The sequence below is a fragment of the Puma concolor genome, chromosome B3 (genome assembly GCF_028749965.1).
Source record: "Puma concolor isolate L17-30 chromosome B3, mPumCon1.1.hap2, whole genome shotgun sequence".
Classification (NCBI taxonomy): Eukaryota; Metazoa; Chordata; class Mammalia; order Carnivora; family Felidae; genus Puma; species Puma concolor.
This window is the reverse complement of record NC_141672.1, coordinates 130,941,630-130,962,562: the sequence shown is the minus strand read 5'-3', so window position 1 is coordinate 130,962,562 and position 20,933 is coordinate 130,941,630. Positions and strand designations below refer to the sequence as shown.

Genomic DNA, 20,933 nt, shown 5'->3' with positions numbered 1-20,933 from the left:
AGGCCCAAGATCTGGCGTCGGATGTTACAACTTCTGACATTCTTGGGAGGAGCTTCTAATGACCCGCCAGGATTAGAAGTGACCAACATCAGAGAAAAGAGCACTGTAGTTCCAGATGGAATGTGACACCCTGAGCTTCCTGGACCCCACAGGGGTCTCTAGCCATCAAGATGCCTGTGAGAATCTCTATGGGATCTGGGAAAGTCTGCAAAGAGCTCTTCCGTCCTGGGGCCTGGGGGTGTGCCAAGAGAGAGATACTGATGCTGGAGAGCAATTCCTGGGGCTTCCAGGGTAGCAGGAGGAACGGAAAGGACAACACAAGGAAAGATGCAGAAAAGAAAAGCCGGCCAACAAGACTGCCAGCTACATAATCTGCTCCACTACCACTGGCTCCAGGATGGAAAAAATGGTACTAGCTAACCTTTCCTGAGTGTATACTACGTCTTAAGCACTCTAACTCATTTGTTACTTAGCCCTCGTAATAACCCTATGATGTTTAAGCAGAGCTATTTTCCCCATTTTGCAGACTAGAAAACTGAGGCAGAAGAGACCGTGTAACTTGCTGAAGAGGCAGAGGCTAGACATGACCCTGGGTGCCTGACTTGGGAGGCTCCCTTCTGAACCATTGTGCATTATGAACAGAACCTCCACCCTGTACTTACAGGCCAAGAGAACTAAATGGGAAGAACGAAGGAGCAAACAATAGGTAGAAAAGAACACATAATACCCTCGAATGTCTATCACCATTCTAGACACTCTCGCCTTCCTGAAACAATTGGCCTACGGCTTCTGTGCTCAATACTTAAAAAAATAGCATGACATGCACATCTTAGGCCAGTACAAATGCCATGACATGTAGGCACACCTTTGCTCAAGTCAGTTATAAGGCTGGTGTTCATCATTTCCCAGAACTACCTTCCTTTCCAGGTAGGGCAGTCAGGCATGGGCTTCAGGGCAATGATGGCAGAACATGCTGCCAAGAAGCTTGTCCGGTAAAGGGATGAGTGGTCATTACATAGCATCTTTCAACTCTGAATCTCCAGGAACCGGGGTGATGAGGGGGCATAGACAAATATCTTTCATGCTGGAAAGAAGTGAGGGCTTTATGAGGCTGTGATCATTGTCGGAACGTTGCCCGAGCTCCCTATTTCTTGCTCTGTCTCCGGGAGCAATGTCATAGTCTTTCTTTCAGTTGGTGATGCCTACGTTTGCCTTTCCTACCCTCTGCTGCACCTTCCAGGATATCTGAGACTCAACAGCTTTAAAGGCTTGTTACATAGTGACTTTGATTTCCAGTGACTTTCCTGACCAAGACAGGAGGAACTTGTAATCATAAAAAAGATGGATTGGGCTAATTGCATAAAGTTCATTTCCCCTTTGTCATAAATATTTACCATCCAATGTTTATAACTTTTGTGTTTGGACTTTCTTGAAATGCTTTATTGAATTAAAAACATCACATTACCATTGGCTAAAAGAGGAGACAGCTATATTTGCCAATAATTACTGCAACAAATGCCAGCTATTGATGCCAATTTTTTTTTTTTTGGTAGTTCATATTTCCATAGACAGCTTTGAGGCTTACAATACCAGCATTTTGCAGATGTAATGGTGATGGTGTGGGGATCTCCAGGGCCCTAGACATGAAAATGGACTATATTTTAATTTTTCTTGGTTCTCTGGTATGCAAATATTTAAGAAGGCAAGAAACCTGGTTAATATTTGAAGCGAGGCTGTTCCCAAAGCAATCATTTTTATGAAGTTATTTACCCTATGCCCTTGAGAGAGGAAATGGCTTTTAAGTTTGACCTTAAAATGGCCATGAATTGTGTTGAAGAACATATACAAAGACCCAGTCAGGAGGTTGTGTATTTGAAATTCCAGCTAAAGAGTAAAATAGCTCAGGGCAAGCTAGCATTTCCTGTTGGGGAGAGACGGGGGCCTGACATGCCTAGTGCTGGGCACCTGGCCTTGTGCTACGAGGCACCTGGGGAGCCTATAAACACCTTTTCAGAACAATATTTGTCAGTGCATTATTATAAAATTCACAAGATTGCCAAGGAAACAAATTTAACTATAATTCGAAATACAAGAATAAATACCAGTTCGTAATATTGTAACATGTATGTATTTCTTTGTCAGCACGTTACCTAAGAAGATCTAGCCGTGGGTCTAATAACCACCATAATTTCAAATATTTTTCTTCCTTTTTTTTTCATTTGAGAGGGAGTTGGGAGAGGGGAGAGAAAGCACACAAGCGAGCAGGGGAGAGGGGCAGAGGGAGGGGGAGGGGAGAGAGAGCGAGGGAGGGAGGGAGGGAGGGAGAGAGAGAGAGAGAGAGAGAGAGAGAGAATTTTAAACAGGCTCCGTGCTCAGCGTATAGCACAACATGGGGCTCTATCTCATGACCCTGGGATCAAGACCTGAGCCAAAATCGAAATCAAGAATTGGACACTCGGGGCGCCTGGGTGGCGCAGTCGGTTAAGCGTCCGACTTCAGCCAGGTCACGATCTCTCGGTCCGTGAGTTCGAGCCCCGCGTCGGGCTCTGGGCTGATGGCTCAGAGCCTGGAGCCTGTTTCCGATTCTGTGTCTCCCTCTCTCTCTGCCCCTCCCCCGTTCATGCTCTGTCTCTCTCTGTCCCAAAAATAAATAAACGTTGAAAAAAAAAAATTTAAAGAATTGGACACTCAACCGACTGAGCCACCTAATGCCCCTGTAATTTTAATTTTTTTAGTATTTACTTTTGAGAGAGAGAGAGAGAGAGAGAGAGGACAGAGTGTGAGTGGGGGAGTGGCAGAGAGAGAGGGAGACACAGAATCCGAAGCAGGCTCCAGGATCTGAGCTGGCAGCACAGAGCCTGACATGGGGCTCGAACCCATGAACTGTGGATTCATGACCTGAGCCGAAGTTGGATGCTTACCCGAGTGAGCCACCCAGGCGTCCCTGTAATTTTAAAGTAGAGGTGACAAAACCACAATGAGATACCACCTCACACCTGTCAGAATGGCTAACATTGACAACTCAGGAAACAACAGATGTTGGCAAGGATGTGGAGAAAGGGGAACGCTTTTGCACTTCTGGTGGGAACGCAAACTAGTGCAACTGCTCTGGAAAACAGTATGGAGTTTCCTCAGGAAGTTAAAAATAGAACTACCCTATGACCCAGCAATTGCACTAGTAGGTCAAGGATACAAAAATGCTGATTCAGAGAGGCACATGCACCCCAATGTTTATAGCCGCACAATCAACAATAGCCAAAGTATGGAAAGAGCCCAATGTCCACCGACTAATGAATGGATAAAGAAGATGTGGTGTATATATACAATGGAATATTACTTCCATGGAATGGAATGAAATCTTACCATTTGCAACAACAGGGATGGAACTAGAGGGTATTATGCTAAGCGAATTAAGTCCATCAGAGAAAGACAAATACATGATTTCACTCATATGTAGAATTTAAGAAACAAAACTGATGAACATAGGGGAAGGGAAGCGACAATAAGATAAAAACAGACAGGGAGACAAACCACGAGAGACTCTTAAATAACAGAGAACAAACTGAGGGTTGCTGGTGGGGTGTTTGGGGGGGGGATGGGCTAAATGGCTGACTGGCATTAAGGAGGGCACTTGTTGGGATGAGCACTGGGTGTTATGTGTAACTGATGAATCACTGAATCCTATTCCTGAAATCATTATTACACAGTATGTTAACTAACTTGGGTTTAAATTAAAAAAATAAATCAATAAAGAAATAAATTGGTGTAATAAAAAATAAAGTAGTGGTGAGTGTAAATGATAATTTGAGATAGCAGCTACAACTGTCACACAATATGAAAAGATCTGTGAGTCCTAATCACGAGACAGTCACGGGTACTGCTAACCCTGCTGTGGCTTCCTGCCAACATCTACGGTTGAAGGAAATACAGCCGATCACATATAACTTTCGAACTACTAACAGCTTACTGTTGGAGTCCTTACCAATCACACAAATAGTTGATTACCACATATTTTGTATGTTACATGTATTACATACTGTAGTCTTACAGGAAATTTACTGGAAGTAAAAGAACACGTTAAGAAAATCGTAGGAGAAAGTACATTCGTAGTGCTATACTGGATTTATAAAAAAAAAAATCCATACATAAGTGGATTCACAGAGTTCACATCTGTGTTGTTCATGGTTTAACCGTAGTCGTTTCAGTTACAGATTGAAGATAACAAAATATGTAAAGTTTCATGATCCTTGTTCACAAACCCTCTGAAATCTATCCGCAGACCCTGGTTCAGAACCCCTGCTTCCACACGATAATAAAGATGTGTTCATGAGAAACACAGTCCTCTTGGGACGACAGGCCTCTACCTTCTGCCAGGGATAAGCTTTTGTTCCTCATAAAAGGCAGAAGCAAAATGAAAACTCTTCCCACCAGGAGTCATGGGTTAGTATTTTCCTCAAAATATAATCTCTCCAGTTCCTTCTCTTCTTATTTTTATGGGTCCATATTCCAGAAAGCAAAAAAGAAAATGTTCAACTCCTCGGCACTGATGTGTTTCATGGTTTCATTCCCTTGGCAGTTTCCAACCTCTGTTACATTTCATTATTATTTTCTTTTGTGTGATAGGCTTAAAGTTCTAGGAATTTCTAAGATAAAAGATACACACACCCTATTTGTCTCATTGATGTGTAGGTCTTTTTCCAACCTAACCCCCTACTGCTCTGCACAGGAATGCCAGCTGAGGGGCTTGCCAATGAACTTCTCGCCATCTAAAGTCTTTGAGGGTGCCAGGACCTGAGAACATGGACAACGTTGCCACTGCCATGCATGAATGCAGTTTGTAAAGGGAGAGAATCCTTTAGATTTCTGGAGGGTTTTTTGTTTTTTTGAATGTTTATTTATTTTTGAGAGACAGAGTATGAGCAGGGGAGCAGCAGAGAGAGGGAGACACAGAATCCGAAGCAGGTTCCAGGCTCTAGCTATCAGCACAGAGCCCGACGTGTGGCTTGTACTCACAAACCGTGAGATCATGACCTGAGCTAAAGTCAGATGCTTAACCGACTGAGCCAGTCAGGCACCCCCAGAGTTCTGGAGTTTTTTGTTTTTTTTTTTTAATTTTTTTTTCCAATGATTTTTGGGACAGAGAGAGACAGAGCATGAACAGGGGAGGGGCAGAGAGAGAGGGAGACACAGAATCGGAAGCAGGCTCCAGGCTCTGAGCCATCGGCCCAGAGCCTGACGCGGGGCTCGAACTCACGGACCGCGAGATCGTGACCTGGCTGAAGTCGGACGCTTAACCGACTGCGCCACCCAGGCGCCCCAGTTCTGGAGTTTTAATGGCTTTATGATATTCATTCTTCTAAACTTCCTGGCTTGGAGTGTTTTTCTTTCTTTTTCATGGTATCTAGTAAGTAGTAATTTTTTTTTTTTTCCTATTAAAGGGGGCCTTGTGATACACAGAATTTTGTTGAGAATTGCCTCTGAAATAACCAGAGATACCTTGATGTGTCATGACGTCATGGGTGTGATTATTGTGAAGAAGTCGACAGCTGGAGACATGGGATGAGCACGGGGCTACGAGGAGACCCACATCTAAACAGAACAGGTCATGGGCCCTAATGTAAATTGCAACAGCTTCTTAGCATAATGGAATATAACTGTCTATGGACTTATAATTCACCTTTACATAATCAGTTCTAATATACTTAAGGGGTCACAGGGATAAGTGATATATGCTCACATTTTGTTTTTTTTTTGTTGTTGTTGGCTTATTAGCTATACTTTTGCTGTGTTCTTTATTGGTTGATTTACAGTTGGTATTATATATCTTTAACTTATCACAGTCTGTCTTTATGTGCAATTATTCCACCTCATACATAGCATAAAGACCTTACAATAGTATATGACCATTTTCTCCCATTCTGGTCTTTTGTGTGTATATCACACATTTTACATTTACATATGTTATAAACTCTGCATTACTGTATTGGTTTCCTATGGCAAAGCTATTAGTGTTTCCAACTTCTCTAAAAAACATTGCCATAAACACAGTGGCTTAAAATAACACCAATGTCTCATTGTACGGTTCTAGAGGTTGGAAGTCCAAAATCAGTCTCACTGGGCTTAAGTAAAGGTTTTAACAGCGCTGGTTCCGTCTGGAGGCTCCAAGGGGAGAATTTGTTTCTTTGAACTTCCAGCTTCTAGAGATTCCCTTGCTCTCCTTAGTTTATGGCCTCTCCTTGCATGATCCCCACCTCTCATTTTGGCTATCATGTCTCCTCCTACCTATTCTGATTCCTGCTTCCCCCTTAGTAAGGACCCTTCTCATTACATCAGGCCACCCAGATAATCCAGGAAATGTCCCCATCTCAAGATCTTTAACCTTTTTGTCATATACGATAAAGCTCACAGGTTCTGGGGATTAGGACGCTGGATATGTACCATGACTATATTCTTATTTTTTTTTTTTTTTTGTAAGACAGTTGTTTAAATGATCAGTGATCCTTTTTAAAGACATTTGAACATATTTAAATATATCATATATTCACCCATACAGTCACTACTTCCAGGGTTCTTCATTCCTTTGTTCTGCCTGAAAGACTTCCTTTATTTTTTTTTTAAATTTCTTTCTTTACATTTATTTTTGAGAGAGACAGACACAGAGCACAAGCAGGGGAGGGGCAGAGAGAGAGGGAGGGAGACACAGAGTCTGAAGCAGGATCCAGGCTCTGAGCTGTCAGCACAGAGCCCGATGCAGGGTTCAAACCCACAAACTGGGAGGTCATGACCTGAGCCAAAGTTGGATGCTTAACTGACTGAGCCACTCAGCTGTCCCTCCTTTAACATTTCTTCTAACATGGGTTGGCCAGCGACATTTCAGCTTTTCCGCTTTTGCATCATAAAAAGACTCCATTTCACCTTAATTTCTGAAAGAGATTTTTGCTGGGTGTAAACTTCTAATGTGACAGGTTTTTCTTTCCCCTCAGTACTTTATTTATTATTTTATTTTTTTAAGTTTATTTATTTTGAGACAGAGAGAGCGTGAGTGGGGGAGGGGCAGAGAGGGAGAGGGAGAGAATCCCAAGCAGTCTCCACACTGCCAGCACAGAGCCCGATATGAGGCTTGAACCCACAAAACAGTGAGATCACGACCTGGGCCAAAACCAAGAGTTGGTTGCTTAACCGACAGAGCCACCAAGGTGTCCCTTCTCTCAGCACTTTAAAGATGCGGCTCAGCGTCTTTTCTGCTTACATTGTTTTGAATGAGAAGTACACTATCTTCTTTACCTCTGTTTATGTGTTCATAACGTTTTTTCCTCTGGCACTTTTAAGACGTTCTCTTTATCATTACTTTTAAGCAGTTGGATTATGATAAGTGCTGGTCTGGATTTCTTTGTGTTTCTTGTGCTTGGGGTTCACTGAGCTTCTTGGATATGTGGGATTATCATTTTCATCAAGTTTGGAATTTTTTTTAGCCATTGTTTCTTCAAACATTATTTTTGTCCTTATTCTCTCTCATCTCCTTTTGGGGTGTCAACTGCATATGTATTAGGCCACTTAAAGACCCACAGATCACGGATGCCATCTTCTTTTTCTTGTCCATATTTTTTTCTCCTTGTGTTTCATTTTGGATAGTTTCAATCACTTTGTCCTCAAGTTCACCAATCATTTCTTCTACAATCTCTCATTTCCCAGCAACCTCATGCAGAATCTCTTTCATCTCCAACAGTGTAGTTTTCATTTCTAGAAGTTTCCTTGGGATCTGTTTTATATCTTCCATATCTCTACTTAATGTGTTAAATCTTTCTGCTACCTTCTTGAACCTGGGACCTGATGATAATTACTATTTTAATGCCCTGTGGTCTGTTAATGCTATCATCTGTGTCTTTCTTGGTCAGTTCTGATTTATTTTTCTCCTCATTATGGTTTTATTTTTTTGCTCCTTTGAAGGCCTAATTTTTTATTTGATGCTAGACATTGTGAATTTTATTTTATTGAGTGCTGGATGGTTTTGTATTTCTACAAATATTTTTGAGCTTTGTTCTAGGACTTGGTTACGTCACCTGGAAACCATTTATTTTTTTCAGATTTTGCTTATAAACTTACGTAGGTGGCGCTGATCAGCATTCAGTATAGGGCTAATTTTGCCATGCTACTGATGCAACACCCTTATGCGCATTTAAGTGAGCTCCAGAGGTTGTACCTCTAACATTTTCAGATGGTTCTTTTCCTGGCCTTGGGTAGTTTTCTCACACATACATTGCTGAGTACTAAGCTGAAGATTGATAGAGGTCTTGTGCAGATTTCTGAGGTTCTCTTTTTATAAAACTCTCTCTTCTATGGTACTCTGTTCTGTGAACTTGTACTCCCAGCTCTGTTTCTTCAACTCAAGAAGACTTGCTTCTTCTCAGTTCTCCCTCCCTGTGTCACAGCCTGGAGACCATCCAGGCAGTAAGCCAGGACAACTAGGGGGCTCAGCCTATGTGCTTCACATCTCTCAAGGATCATAATTCTTCCTTGCTTGATGTGCAATGTCATGAAAAATCACTGTTACATACAGTTCATTGGATTTCTCAGTTGCTTCAGGTGGGAGGGTAAATCTGGCCCCTTTTACTTTGTCTTGGCCAAAGGCAGAAGTCAAGATAAGAAATTTAAAGGCAGGGGGCGCCTGGGTGGCGCAGTCGGTTAAGCGTCCGACTTCAGCCAGGTCACGATCTCGCGGTCCGTGAGTTTGAGCCCCGCGTCAGGCTCTGGGCTGATGGCTCGGAGCCTGGAGCCGGTTTCCGATTCTGTGTCTCCCTCTCTCTCTGCCCCTCCCCCGTTCATGCTCTGTCTCTCTCTGTCTCAAAAATAAAAATAAACGTTGAAAAAAAAATTAAAAAAAAAAAAAAAAAGAAATTTAAAGGCAATATTGCAACCATGATCATTTTATAATGTGAGATCCACTTTAATCCTCAAGGGCATTAAAGAATAATAATGGTTATAAAGACCTGTGTGGCACTGGATTAAAAGACCTTTCTGATTGGTTCTGGATGTCTCTGGCTACCAAAGGAGTACAGTTTTTACATAATGCTTAATTTTCCATGGCCCTCAGAAGTTCAATACAGAGAATGTACACAGACAGATTAGTTCTGTGCTCCAACGGATGGGAATCAGTGTTATCCAGAAAAGTAATAATAACGTACATATCAGCCCAAAACTTTGGGTGCTGGCATTGTGACAGACCAGTTCTCAGCACCTTATGTGTATTAATTAACTCACCAGGAGCCTTGGATTTTTACCAATGAGGGCACTAGTACACAAAGAAAGAGACACACAGAGGTGGTCACTAGGAACCAGCCTGTAGTCAGTCACTATCAGATCTGCTGTGCTGCTTTGGACAGTTTCTTGCCCTGGGAGGAAGCCACAGGACAGATCTGTATTGACCCCTGCAAGATATTTGACAGAGTCTTACATGTACGCCGGTGAACCAGATGGTGAACTGAGGCTTAGAGAATCGATATAATTATACAAGGAGGTCTCTAACAGTTTTTCCTCAACTCAGCTTGCCCACAGGGTCATCAGTGGTTGGATAAAGTCACATAAGAACTTAAAGTTTCTGTTTAGGGTTATGGATGGATCCCAGATCAAAACATAGTTACTGAGCACCTACTATGTGCCAGGCACTGACCAAGGTAGGTGGAAAACACTGGGGAGCAAAAGTAAAATTCCTGCCCTTGAAAGGTTTATAATCCAGAAGAGGGAGATTATCAGTAGTCATGACAAACAAATGAATTATATAGCATATTGAAACATGCTACGTTTACGGGGGTGCCTGGGTGGTTCAGTCAGTTAAGTGCCCGACTTCGGCTCAGGTCATGATCTTGCAGTTGGTGAGTTCAAGCCTCATATGGGACTCTCTGCTGTCAGCACAGAGCCTGCTTCTTTTCCTCTGTCCCCCCCACCCCGCTCTCTGCATGTCCCCTGATTTCTCTCTCTCTCTCAAAAATAAATAAATCTAAAAAGGGTTAAGTTTATGAATACAGGGCTTTCCCTTAGGGAATCAGGAGTCCTGGGTGCTCTAAGAGTGGATGGGGGAGGATTACCCAGTTGAAATTTTAAATAGCAGGTCAGGGCAGGCCTCCTTGAGAAGGTTACCTCGGAAAAAAACAAAATCAAAAAAAAAAAAAAAAAGAAAGAAAAAAGATGAGGGACTTAGTCACGGGGACAAGTGGGAGAAGAGCGTCCAGGCAGAGGAAACAGCCGGCTTGAAGCAAAGTGGCCTTGCTAGGAGCATGCCTTCCAGGTTCAAGAAAGAGTGGAAAGGCAATTCAACTGGAACGGAGTAGGGGAAGGGGAGTGCAGAAGGAAATGAGGACCAGGAAGAAGAAGGACTCATGCCAGCATCAAAGAGTCAGTGTTACACGGGAACAAGAAAGGAATACTACGATGTATATACGCTCTCCTGTTAGACTGAACACTGACTGAAACATGGACCCGTAAAGGTACAACACGAGGAAATTGATGATAAGACAAGCCTTAGAATCCCACAGCGGGGTGCTGCCTTGGTTTGGCTTTGGGTCATATGGTGTGTCCCAGGCCTAGGGACAGCACTTCCAAAGTTCTTGGTTCCCAGCTGGCCTTCTGTCTCTCTGTTCTCCGACACTGCCTCCTGTGCATTTGTATGAAGTTACCGCCATCTGTGAGATTCACAATGAAGGAAGCACCCTAGCCTCGCAAGCAGGACAATTTCTGCCAGCTTCCCTGAGGCTACTGGCCATCTAAGTCAGCCGTGCTAACAGGTGCTCTTTCACTCCCCTAAAGAATCGCTCCCGCTAGGTACCAGGGGGAGGAAAATGCCCATTTCATTTTTTAGTACTGGTGAAACTCTCAGAAAAAGGCAAGGATGAGAACATATTTTGTGGTTCCTGGTGAGGTGTGGGAATAAAATGTTCAGCTTCCCTGTAACTTACAAAATAAGAAGATTTCACTTTATGTAATTGTATCTTGAGCTTCTAGGGAGGATAAAAAGTGACACAGCTGAGCTGATCATTACTTGTTGACATTTTCACTGTCTTCTAGCAAAATGATGCTAGCAGAGTAAAATAAAATACCAGGTCACCTTCCTCCCCTTTGGGGTCTGTGTTTGAATGACTATATGTAGCTTTCCTTTTCTCCTTCAGTAATAGACACACCTGGGCTCACTCTGCAGCCCATTCCTTCCTGGCTGGGTGATCTCAGCCCACTGTCTAACCTCTCCTAGCCTCTGTCTTCTCATCTGTTAAATGGGGTTCAAAGCCTCTGCCTCAAGGGTTGCAGTCAGGGTTTCATGTGACAGTGCATGGGAAGCTGACCCTTCCTATTCACTCTCCATGTACTCTCTCTGCCTGGGAAATCATGAGCCCCTAGCATAGGCACCTCCCCCCTCCTGTCCCTCCTGGCTCAATTGGTGTGCAATTGGCTCCTAAAAGGCAAACGTGGCTGCAGCTCTCAGGGAGGAGGCAGTCTCTGCCCCACTTTCCATAACTCCCCATCCATCCTGCCCCTGGTAGGGCCAGTACAGCCTGGCCCGCAACAACCCACCAGCCCCGAGAAGGCTCCATGGTGGGCAGAGTGGCTGCTCTGTGTCCCATGACTCAGCTGGGCACTTCCCTCTTCTCCACCCCAGGAGCCCAGGACGTTTCTACTCTTCCTGAATGCTTAGGGTCCTACCCTGGGGTTTTAATCACATGGATTTCATGCTGTCACCACACCATCCGAGGACCCTTTGAAACCGCCCTTTCTGATGGTTCTGCATCAGCAGGTACTTTAAAGGACTGAAGGCTGGGAAGGGTAAACAGGGTGCCTCCTGGCTGGCATATGGTATGTGAAGGAGAGTCTTAATGGCCGAGGCTGACGGTGGGCACATCAGGCACCAGGGGCAGACAGCCGGGGATGATCGAGTCCTGGGGCCCACTGCATCTCCTCAGAGAGGCGTCCTTCAACCCTGCTGCTGCTGGGCAGAAGATACAAGGCACAGGGGTGTAAAGTGGGACTCAGCTCTCCATTACTCAGCCTGGACGGGACCCTTGCTGGCACCTCCGCAGGGCAATGGGGGAGGACAACGCTGGGCACAAATGCCCTTTGGGGAAACAGCTAGCAGGAGGTGCTAGCCTGGTTTGGGGGTTTCTGCACCCCAAACGATGGACTGGGGACTCCACCCTGATTTCCCAGACCAACTCCCACATAGCCAGGAAGCGCTCAAGAGGCCGCCTCCTGCCTCCCGCGGTCCAGGCTGACTCGTTCTGCTGGCTGCGACCCCAGGGTCACATTCTAGAGGCACAGTCCCTGGTGTGTCTATCTTGGAGATGGTCTTGCCCTGGGCTGGGGTCTCGCTCGGAGAACGTGGCCAGCCCTCCAGCCTCCCTCCCTGGGACCAGATGCCATCTTGAGCTCCAGCACTTGGAGAGCCCTCCCTCAGGCCAACTGCCACTGGGTGGCTCCTGAGTCCCACATATTCCCAGCTAGTTCTGCTTCTGTCCTTCTGCTCCAGAATGGCACAGGCTCTGCTCCTCGACCTGAGCCAACTGCCAACGCAGGTTGCTGTGGCCTCCACCTGGTCCACGGCATGGAGACTGTGCTGCCCCAGGTCCTGGAGCCTCTACCCCAGCACCCGCACCCACAAAAGTGGCCAAGCCACGGCCTGCTGTCAACAGCATGGTGGGGAAAGTGTGTGCTCTGGGGGTGAACAGACCCGAGTCAAATCCCTGCTCTACTACCTGCTAACCAAGCCATTTCGAATGACCGCTGAATCTCTGAGGCTTGGCGTTACCATCTGTACACTGCGGACAGCAACCCAGGGAATCTGTGGTGACGGCTCATCGGGCTCACACATGTTTAGAAGCCTTAGGACAGGGGCACCTGGGTGGCTCCGTCAGTCGAGCTTCCGACTTTGGCTCAGGTCATGATCTCACAGTTTGTGAGTTCGAGCCCTGTGTGAGCTCTGCACTGACAATGCGGAGCCCGCTTGGGATTCTCTCTCTCCCTCTTCCCTCTCTCTTTGCTACTCCCCTGCTCATTCTTTCCCTCTCTCAGAATCAATCAACTTAAAAAAAAAAAAAAAAAAAAGCTTCCTGTGTGTGGAAGTGTGTCTATGCACGCATGTAACTGCATGTGTGCATGTGCGCACGTGTGGCTCTCTACAGGTGCACGTACGCAAATGCCCGCGAGGGCGTACGTAAACGCACGTCAGGGTAAGCGAACGGGTGCGTGCATATACGTGTGCACGTGTGTGTGTGGAGTATGGATACCTGTGTCCTCCAACAGAAGCCAGACGCTCCATCCCGAGCCGGTCCTCCCGCGGCTGCTTACCTCCATGTTTCTGCAGAAGGTGGCATTGGTGCCAAACAGGATCTGGCATTGCTCGTTGGCACTGTAGTGCATGCCTGGCAGCTTGTGAGGGAGACGCACCGCATGCTGGCTCCTGGGGTCTGTGACCAGCAAACAGGTGCTGACTTTCGACCTGAAAGAGCCAAGGGGCTAGTTGACTTATAAGGCTACTTCCCAGGTTTTTGTTTTGATTTGTCACTCAAGAGAAGGGGAGAAGGACGCATCTCCGAATTATGTATGGGAAGATGACCCAGGCACTGGACTCTTTTTCTACCTGGCCAAATGCAGATCTTTACTACGAAGACAATGAGGGCTTAGCAACTAGGAAAGGGCCTGGGAATAACACCCCGTGAGGCTAACGTACTTTTCTCAAGTTTGAGCTTTCTTGGGTGAAAATCTATTTCTGAAATTGATTCCCATAGTATTTTCTTCGAATACATCTTTAAGGGGTGCCTGGGTGGCTCAGTTGGTTAAGTATCCGACTCATGGTTTTGGCCTCTTGGTTTTGGCTCAGGTCATGATCTCACAGTTCGTGGGTTTGAGCTCCGCGTACGGCTCTGTGATGACAGCTGTGGTGTCTGCTTGGGATTCTCTCTCTCCCCCTCTCTCTCTACCCCTCTCCTGCTTCCTATCTTTCCATTAAATAAATAAACATTAAAACAAAAGAATATATTTTTGAGCAAAATTATCATGAATAAGGAAAAAAATAGAAGCTAGGGTCATTTTTCCTTTATTTTGAATAAAAAACAAAGTGCTTATTTCCAACTCTGCGGACTCTCTTGGAGAGCCTGTGTCAGGCCATGGCAGCTGACTGGTCTAGGTGTCCTACCTGAGCACACATTCTGCCCTCAGTAAAAACTGGCTGGAGGCACGATCTGCAAAGGAGGTCAGGATTTCCACCACGATGGAAACATTCACAGATGTTGAGAACAACTCTGAAAAACTGAATTGGGGGCTAAGAGCCTGTGGCTCCCTTAGGAGGTTAAATATTTGAATGCTTTTGTTTTTCAATTCCCAAAAGCAAGGTAGATGGTAGTAGAAAGGAAACCCAGCCTCACCCCAAGATTCTTGAAGAAGAGAGTTGCATGCAAGTATACACAGGCCGATGCTGGCCACCTCCCCCGGGCTCAGACACACACGACACTTTAAGAAAGGCGGTGGGATCAGCAATGTGTATATGAGCAAATGAAAATATCCTGCCTTGTTTCACTGACCCTTCTGGGGAAAATGAAACAATGTCAAGAGGCTTACAACAACATTTCATGGAGATTCTGTGATAACAAGTACTCAGGAAGAAATAGACGCTATTAAAACTAATGAATCCGTTTTTAAGCCTTGTGTAGCACATAATTTTTCCACCCACAGGAAATATCATGAAAGAAGACCCAGGATAGGGACAGAAGGCAGAGTGATGCCCGGCTTCTGCATCCCGAATTCACGGGGGTACTTTAATGTGTTACTGAACTGTAAAGCTCCGTATGCAGGTAAGACTCAGTTCCTTCCATCTCCATGTGGTGGACGGATGAATACAACTAAGTACGGAAGTGATCGGGGTCTACCCGTCAATCTGTAAGTTTATCCCTGAGGTCTTGACACTAAGGGATCCTTATGGTACCTGAGCAAAGACTTTGTTTGACGAAGGTCTGAAATCAGACGGCCAGCTCTTCTGTAGCAATCTACAAGTGGAATGATGCAGATATATTCTGGAAAGAAGGTGGCAGCAAGATAAACACAGCCCATACTTACATGTGAGGGGGTAGGTGAGCAAGCCCCGCTCCCCAGCAAGTGTGCCCCCTATCAAGGGAAGCAGGCTGAGCATTAAGGAAGTGACTTTTTCTATAGCAGCCAAGGACACTGCTATGGTGGTGTCCACTCAGAGTCAAAGTACTGCAGAGAAACGAAATGGGGTTCTTTTCAAGTCCTGGTCACTGTGCTGATATTCTGTCAATCAATAATGCATTTACGAGTAGCAGCTGGGTGCCCAGCATCCTAGCAGATGCACACGTGGGAGGAAGTTTTGGCCAGATATAGGAGACTCTGCACTGACCACCTCTTTAGGCCAGATCAGAGTTCTAAGTGATTCATTTCTCTTTCCCACACTTGCTAAGACCTCAATTATTATTATGTCTTCTGGAAGCACTTGTTTAGAAACATTTTTTTATATTTTTTATTACTTTTTTTTTTTGAGAGTGGGGGTGGAGCCTGATGCGGGGCTCTCAACTGTGAGACCATTTTCACAACCGTGAAATCAAGAGTCGGACGCTTAACCGACTGAGCCACCCACGCGTCCCAGAAATATTTTCTATTATAGTGCTTGTACGGAATGATTCAAGGACTTACTTGAGGAAGTTTTCCAGGTCATCTCGGCTGCAGGATGACCAAGAGAGGTCACTGGGGTTCCGGCCTTTTACCCACTCTCCTGACATGATGTGGGATCTGCCAGCGCAGGATGAGTGGTCATCATCATGGTTCATTCCCAAGCTGCCCGAGGGAAAGGAAAAGGAGAGACGGACGCTTATGCTATAGGCTTTCATCTGCAGTTCCAGGTTCCAGCATACTATGCTAACTTAAATCAGGTCTGAAACACAAAGAGTGACACAGGCTGATACCCAGTACGCTATTCTCAACAAAGCAGACCAGCAACCACGAGCTTATAGAGACATTGAGCGATGACTTCCTTACTTAATGAATGAAGACAGAGCAGACACAAGGAGCATTTGCTAAGTAAATGAATAAATGAAAAATTACATTAATGCTGTGATATTATCGTTCTTACACTGTAAACTTCTGATGGTTACGCTTATTTGTAACACTAAAATAGACCAATGTTAATGATCTAAGTGTATTGTTGCCCTATGGAGAAGTCATTATGGGAAGGTCTAATGGGAACCACCCATGACTTTGACTTATATAATAATATCATAGGTATAAACCTTCAAATCAGTGGAAAATGTAGCTTTTCTGTCTTTCACATCATTAAACCTGGGTCCACCAACATCATACCTGTGGCCTCCATGCCCAGTTGTACTTAATAGACACCAGGATGCCTGTCTAGATGTATGTGGCTGACCGCACACTAGAAGCTGAACAAGGATCTTAGTTTGCTCACATGCTGTCACTGGGGTAACCTGAGGCACAGAACATACAAGATCAGATGGCCCAGACTTTGCTGACCTGTGATATCCAGGGCAGAGATTCACTGTGCAGAAGGACGCCCGTCCTTTGCCAACAAGCCCAATGGAGAAAACATGTACTTCCTTTCATTCAAAAATATTTATCAGAGGTTTCCCAAGTGCCAGCTAATGGACTACAAAGACACAACGGTGCACAAAATGCCATCCCTGACTCCAGATCACTGCCTGCCTGGGCAAGGAGACAACACAAACAGAGATAATTATAAAAAGAGGCTCTAAAGGCTTCTCTGGAGCCTCATTTTCCAGTTTCCATCATACATCTCTGACCATCTTCCATCAATGCCCCCTGCTTGCTGCTTAATCCTGGGGTCTGTCGACAGAGGCCTGCCTGTATTCTTACTCTGCACACCCTCCAAGCCACTCTCATACTCTTGCCAATGGAGACACTCCCTTCACCAATACCATAGGGAGCTGGATTAGCCAAAGCTATCCTAGTCCTTGGAAAACACACCACCTGGCACTCGTGCTCCTGAATCTTCAGACTGGCAGGGGAGTCTCTGATCACCCACATATCTGCTCCTGTGAGTTAAGGGAATGCTTATCAAGACTTAACTGAATTTATTCTTAAGCCTATTTATGTCAGTAATACTTGCTATTTCAATTAATACATGAAACACAAGAACAAGAGTAGTTGTTTTCATGAAAACTAACTTAGCTCGCTAAAAATAGCCCACTGCCAAATTGGATGTGGGCAAGACAAGTGTAAGAGATGAGAGGAAAAAATATCATAAAAATCTGGTCCAGACTGCTTCACAAGGATCTTTTGTGTTCTACCCAATCTAAAAAAGAAAAAGAAACTGGAATTTGAACTCATTTCATTATAACTCGTGGTTTGTGTGAAGAAGGTGACATGCGAGGGCAATCAGCAGACACATACCCTCTAAGAAAAAGCGTTCACCGCCACTGCAATATTGGTGAAAAAATTAACATTTTCATGGCTTAAGCTTAAACCAAATGTTTAAGGCACCTAAGTATAATTTCTTTACGTTTCTCCACTTGAACCTTTTTTTTGGTGGGGGGGTGTCAATTGGTCAATTGACCAACTACTACCCTGTCAGAAGAAAGCTTATCTGTGGTGCCATGGACCCATGTGTTGGTGGCCATGTTTTCCCGTGGTCCAGACCGCTCTCCTAGACATCACCCTCTCCCTCTGCATTTCCCAAAAGGCGCTTCCAACTCCCCAGAGCAGTTTTCTATCCCTGGTGGAGTCTCTACCAGTGACTGGCACAGAGTGAGCACTCTGTGAATATTTATTGAATAAACTAGCTATTTAATAATGGAGAAAGCACCACAAAAAACATGAATCCATGTCCATTACGAGGGCACTAAGTCTAGTACCATGGCGTCTTGCTCAACAGAATGATGAAAGCCTTCTCTGGCTAGATTCAGTCTTGCCCTCTTGCCAAGAAACCAGGTATCCGTCCAATTCAAGTTAAATGAAGAGCCAAGAAATTGTCAGATAAATCTGACCAATAGGAGTAATTTAGATACATTTCTATTGGTTACTTCACTGAATGAGTCCTATTTTTTAGCACCATTGTTCAGCTTTTTAGTTTTTTTCCCTGCTTGTTATCTATCTACGCCAATAGGTATCTACAGCTATCCATCTGTCTATCTGCCTATCATCTCTTTGTTTTGTGTTAACTTTTTTTTTTTTTTAATGTTTATTTATTTTTGAGACAGAGAGAGACAGAGCATGAACAGGGGAGGAGCAGAGAGAGAGGGAGACACAGAATCTGAAACAGGCTCCAAGCTCTGAGCAGTCAGCACAGAGCCTGATGCAGGGCTTGAACTCATGGACCGTGAGATCATGACCTGAGCCGAAGTCCGACGCTTAACCGACCAAGCCACCCAGGCGTCCCTGTTTTGTGTTAACTTTTGAAGGAAGTGGCTGGTTTTTCAAGTGCCTTTAGCAAAGGATGCTAAAAGGCATCTTAAATTTGTCTTAGTGTTTTATCTGATATCTTTAAATGAAACTAGAGATAGGGTTTTCGAAATAAACAGATCTTCTGAAAATTTTGATGGATTTCGGTGAACTCTGCTAAATGTGTACAGGTTCCAGAAAGAAAATGTCTCAGGAAAACAGTGGCTCCGTTCTATCTTCAATGACAAGGTGTAAGCACGGCGCACAGACCAGGTGCAACTGGTCTGCTGTCACCCTTGGGGAATATAGTCCTACAGAGAACCAACCTGTGAGTCAGTTTTTCTTCTAGCTTTGCACTTTTATAAGCCGGTTTCCATCATCCTGGGCTGGGATCCCCTGAGTGGCCACCAGATGGGTTTTTTCAAACAACAAGGATGTTGTTTGGGAAACCACAACGGGAGGAGATCCAAGTCCTGGCAGAATGGCCTCACCACCTATGGAGGAATGTTTCATCTGTGACCACTTCTAAGTTTTCTCTCGTGGTCAAGTTGGTCGTAAAATGAAAGAGGTTCCTTTGCTCACACTGCCAGACTCTGCTGGCCAGAGGGCCTCGTCTCTCAGGAGACAAAACTATGTTTAAAACAGTGCTCAGAAAAGCTGACTATGCCGTCGATAACCATATGCCTACACAGTGTGCTATGTTGGTGTTTCACTACGCCGGCCCCAGAGAAGGACTTCCCCAAGGAATGTTCCAGTCAGCAAGATCAGCCAAGAGTGGGATTCTTGGATTTCTGGAGCCTGTTTCTAACACAGATCATGCTTGATCTAGTTTAAAATGTTCAAATGCTAACTAAGTGCCTCATAAATTTACAGTTTGATGAACTAGCATTGGGCTGGGAGTCCTGATATTTGAGGTTTACATAAACTACTGTTTAGGCTATTTTTAGATTAAATTCAGGATTACTTGACTGAGAAATGTATGTTGTTTTAGGTTTATGTCCCAGGGCATCTATTACTTCTGGCAACATTATATTTAACAAGAAGGAGTAGCATTAAGCGAACACAGTAATTCTGACTCTAAGTAACAGTGGGGTTAAGGACACGGACATGCCTCATGTCACATGTGACTGAGATTTATCAGACACAATCACAACTTAATGGCCTTGAGTTGATTTTATCTTAAAACAAGTAACACATTGCTTCTGTATTACCTTTAGGAAATCCAATATGTACCATGCAGGGAGTTCTAAGAGAATCCCTACAATGTTTCACCCCTCCTAGCTTCACCCCAAATCCTGAAAACCATGGAGACGGCTGTGTGTTTTAGGTTTGGTATATCTGCCATCTTGAAAGTGTTGGTTTTACCTGGCTCTGAGTCTGTTTCTCAGAAGCTTTGGGATTTTGACAACAGGTATACAATGAGGTCCCACCTCCCCTCCAAACAGGGAACCTGGGGAAATGGCTCCCGTGACGTAGCCTCCACACTGAAGGGGCTGCTGCCCAACCCAGGCCAACCCTATTAGCCCTGTGGGCATACTGACAGTCCATTTTCAGTAAGTGCTCATGGATGCTGCAGTAATAGGGATGGCTCATGGCAGTTTCTAGAAAATAGTAGTTAGATTTGTATTAATTCATATTACTTAACAGTAACAACTAACACATCGGCTTTATACTGGAAGGAAAATTCTCGACTGTCAATACTTCTTTGACAAGAACCACACTGTGCCCTCAATCTTCAGCTACTCAGAAACGTCACTTGCAAGTATTAAAAGTCACTAGGGGTAACAGGTCACACTCATTTATGCAGCTTAAATTGTCACGATCATCAATAACCCGATTCAGAGGGAACAAAACAAGTAGGCAACAATAACATCAAAATCCTCTCCTCGCCGGAGGAGTTTTTGTTTGTTTCTGTTTTTGTCCAAGGAAATGAGCCTATCAGCCTTCAGGGATTCAGTAGCAATGCAACCAGCAGAGTAGATCTGGGGTCTCTACAGACTCAGCTTTGCCTCCTACACACACAGGATCATCACAGTAAGAATGATCCTAAGTCACCATGAAGTTTGGATCACCAGTGGGTAAATAATGATCAGCACAGCGTTGGTGTTAAGTGTGCTTTGCTGTAGTGGATTATATCGCAGCAGCTGACAATGGTTAAGACACATGCAGTATACACTGTCTCTCTTCACTCGCCAGAGCACAAAAGTAATGAAAACACTCAAGTTCCTGAATTTACGTATAAGGGATTTTGATGTCAAGTATATGAGTCAGGTCTGTCTCCTCCTTCTGCCTGGGCTTGTGTATTGTGTGTTTATACATACAGAAGATTCCCATCAAACGGGCTCTAACTTTTCATTGAACAAAAATGCAATTGACTGTGTTGAGAGAGAGGTGAAGAGAGAAAAAGAAAAGAGAGAAGGCGTGCATAACCTGAGTGATTCTGGCCCTCACTCTGGTCCCTGAGCATGTACATGTGCATGTGCAAGAGCGTGCATGTATGTGTGAGTGTGCAAGAGTGTGCATCCCCTAAC

At 44.7% G+C, this 20,933-nt stretch overlaps 1 protein-coding gene across 4 annotated transcripts in view; it reads right to left on the bottom strand.

Moving 5' to 3' along the window:
• Positions 1-20,933, bottom strand: part of ADAMTS17 (ADAM metallopeptidase with thrombospondin type 1 motif 17) — a 345,249-nt gene that overhangs the window by 155,732 nt on the left and 168,584 nt on the right. For all 4 annotated transcript variants that reach the window (XM_086711412.1, XM_086711414.1, XM_086711413.1 and 1 more), the window contains exons 9-10: positions 15,685-15,825; positions 13,327-13,477 (exon numbers count right to left, since the gene is read on the bottom strand). In XM_086711412.1, coding sequence (XP_086567538.1) covers positions 13,327-13,477; positions 15,685-15,825 — 292 coding nt within the window. The remainder of the gene's footprint in view (positions 1-13,326; positions 13,478-15,684; positions 15,826-20,933) is intronic.